General features: G+C 36.2%; 1 protein-coding gene across 1 annotated transcript; it reads right to left on the bottom strand.

Annotated features, from left to right (window-relative positions):
* Positions 1 to 1,193: 1,193 nt before the first annotated feature.
* LOC101556395 (olfactory receptor 13C9) lies at positions 1,194 to 2,150 on the bottom strand. Its single transcript, XM_004600442.2, has one exon. The coding sequence runs from the start codon at positions 2,148 to 2,150 to the stop codon at positions 1,194 to 1,196; it is 957 nt and encodes a 318-aa protein (XP_004600499.2).
* Between the last annotated feature and the right edge of the window lie 485 nt (positions 2,151 to 2,635).

The following is a 2,635-nucleotide window of genomic DNA, read 5'->3' as shown; positions in this document are numbered from 1 at the left end:
CCATACCTGGAGAGGGCATCAAAGTGGGGAAGTGTCAAATGGGTTGCAGTAAAAGGTCATTGGTATTTCACTGGCGGTTATGCTGCAACAACATATACTTAAATTGCATCCTTAAGACATACACAGTCATGCAAATTATAGTTATCTCAATAAATATCTAAAATATGAAATCTATCCATCCAAAGATTTTGAGAAACTGTTTCATATTTGAACACATTCATTATTTATCTTGAACTTTATATTATTTTCTTAATAAAGGGAGAAAATTTAAAGGAGAGTGGCAATGAAAGCTATAAAATGTCAACAAGCCTCTGAAATTCCTAATCATAAAACTGACAAAAAGAGTCAGGAGATAAACACATGTCCACATAGTAAACATTAAAAGTTTGAATGTCCTTCTAAAATTTTGAAAGATATTCAATGTTCTAAGGATATCCATTATCTATTAGTTCTTTCTAATAGGCACTGATACCTTATAAAACAATCACACACAGTGTAGGTCAACAATATTGTTTGAACCATTCTGGTTTTGTTTTTCAAATCCAGTTGCAATTTTGAGAAATTTTCTCTAAAAGCGCACATGTAAGATGCAACACTGAAAAATATAGAAAGAACATTTGGTTGATTAATTAGCTATCATCCTTCACAGTCTCAAATGTTCAGAATCTTTAGTATGCCCCCAATAATCCTAAATGCTATGGATCCTTAAAATTCCCCAGGAAATATTCTAAAAATAAACTATTGAAATATTATTTAATTGTTGAAGATTATTTTGAGATTAAGCAAAATTATGAACAAGCCATTCCACTGAAAAAAGTATGCAGTTTTGCTTTGAGTTTTCATAACAGTGAGTGAGCTTTATATATTTTTGAAAATTCAATGAGCTGACGCCTTACATATAAAGTTATTTAGAAAGGCAAAGATAAAACCATGCATAATACTCATCCAATGCTACAATAAAGAGAAGATGAAAGGTACTGTTCAAAATGTTTGAACGTGGTAAACTTCATTCAAAAGTGATAAAAATCCTCATACTACTGCCCTGTATCTTGCAAGTTCTCTACATAAATATGCAATAGCTTAAATGTGCTGTTACTGTAATAAATGTTTAACAAATAGAATGATCACATTTCCAAAATAACTCTTAAATTTCAAAGGTGTTCAATGTGTTCATAACAGAATACATATTCCATTCACTTGCCAAATAACCTTTTGTTAAACAAATGCTTTACTGCTCCTTTCACATCCTTGTTTCTGAGACTGTAGATCAAAAGATTCATCATCGGAGTCATCACCCCATAGAACATGGATATAAGTTTATCAGTAGTATCCAAATCCCCTGACTTGAGTGTCTCTTTAGATTTGGACTTCATGTACATAAAGAGAATAGTCCCATAAAATATAATCACCACAGTTAGGTGAGATGAGCAGGTGGAAAAGGCTTTGTTTCGGCCTTCAGAAGTGCTTATTTTAAGGATGCTAGAAATAATTAATGAATAAGAGATAACAATCAAGAGCAATGGCATCAGCGTGAACAGTGTTGTGGCCATGAGCATGATGAACTCATTGCTTGAGATGTCAGCACAGGCCAATTTCATGACAGCCAGAATTTCACAAGAGAAGTGGTTGATGATGTTACTTCTACAGAAAGGTAATTGTACCACAAGGGCAGTTTGTACAGCAGAGTTGAAAAGGCCCAGGATCCAGGAGCTAGCTGCCATGGGCACATAGGAATCCTTGCTCATGATGACAGGATACCTCAGCGGGTTGCAGATAGCCACATACCAGTCGAAGGCCATCATGCCCAGAAGCACACACTCTGTTGTCCCCATAGCCAATCCCAGAAACATTTGCAGTGCACAGCCAGCGAAGGAGATGGTCTTCCTTTCTGAGAGGAAGTTCACCAGTGCAAGAGGAATGGAGGTGGTGGTGTAACAAATGTCCAAGAAAGAGAGGTTCCCCAGGAAGAAGTACATTGGCGTGTGAAGGTGAGAATCTAAGATGCTGATTAGGATAAGGGTACCATTTCCCAGAAGGATGACCATATACATTATAAAGATGAGCACAAAAAAAAAGATCTCAAGTCGTGGGTAACCATAAAGTCCCTTTAAGAAGAACTCTAGCAGAATGGTTTGGTTTTCCCATTCCATTTTACTTTTCTTTACCTGTATAGATTTGGGAGAAGTTTTAAAATACTGTTTAATTATTGTGGTAAGTCAAATAATACACAAATACAAACATTAAAAAGATAAAATAAGGAAAATAAGGAAAAAGAAGAAACAAATGGAATGCAAGAATAAAGAGAGGAGTATGTCGAAAAAAGCTATTGAATCTATTACTATGAACTATCAATTTTGTTATTTTTCACACATTATCTCATTTATGGACTGGAGTAATAGCAAAGCAGGTAGGGCATTTGCTTTGCATGCAGCCAACCCAGGTTTGATTCCTCCATCCCTCTTGGAGAACCCGGCAAGCTATGGAGAGTATCCCACCCGCAAGGCAGAGCCTGGCAAGCTCCCCGTGGCGTATTTGATATGCCAAAAATAGTAACAAGTCTCACAATGAAGACGTTACTGGTGCCCGCACAAGCAAATCGATGAACAACAGGATGATACTGCTATAGTGGAGTGCT

This window comes from Sorex araneus, chromosome 1 (assembly GCF_027595985.1).
Source record: "Sorex araneus isolate mSorAra2 chromosome 1, mSorAra2.pri, whole genome shotgun sequence".
Lineage (NCBI taxonomy): Eukaryota > Metazoa > Chordata > Mammalia > Eulipotyphla > Soricidae > Sorex > Sorex araneus.
This window is presented reverse-complemented; position numbering and strand designations above follow the sequence as displayed.

Excerpts from the sequence above, each read along its gene's own strand:
- LOC101556395 (XM_004600442.2), bottom strand. The coding sequence starts at position 2,150 with ATGGAATGGGAAAACCAAACCATTCTGCTAGAGTTCTTCTTAAAGGGA.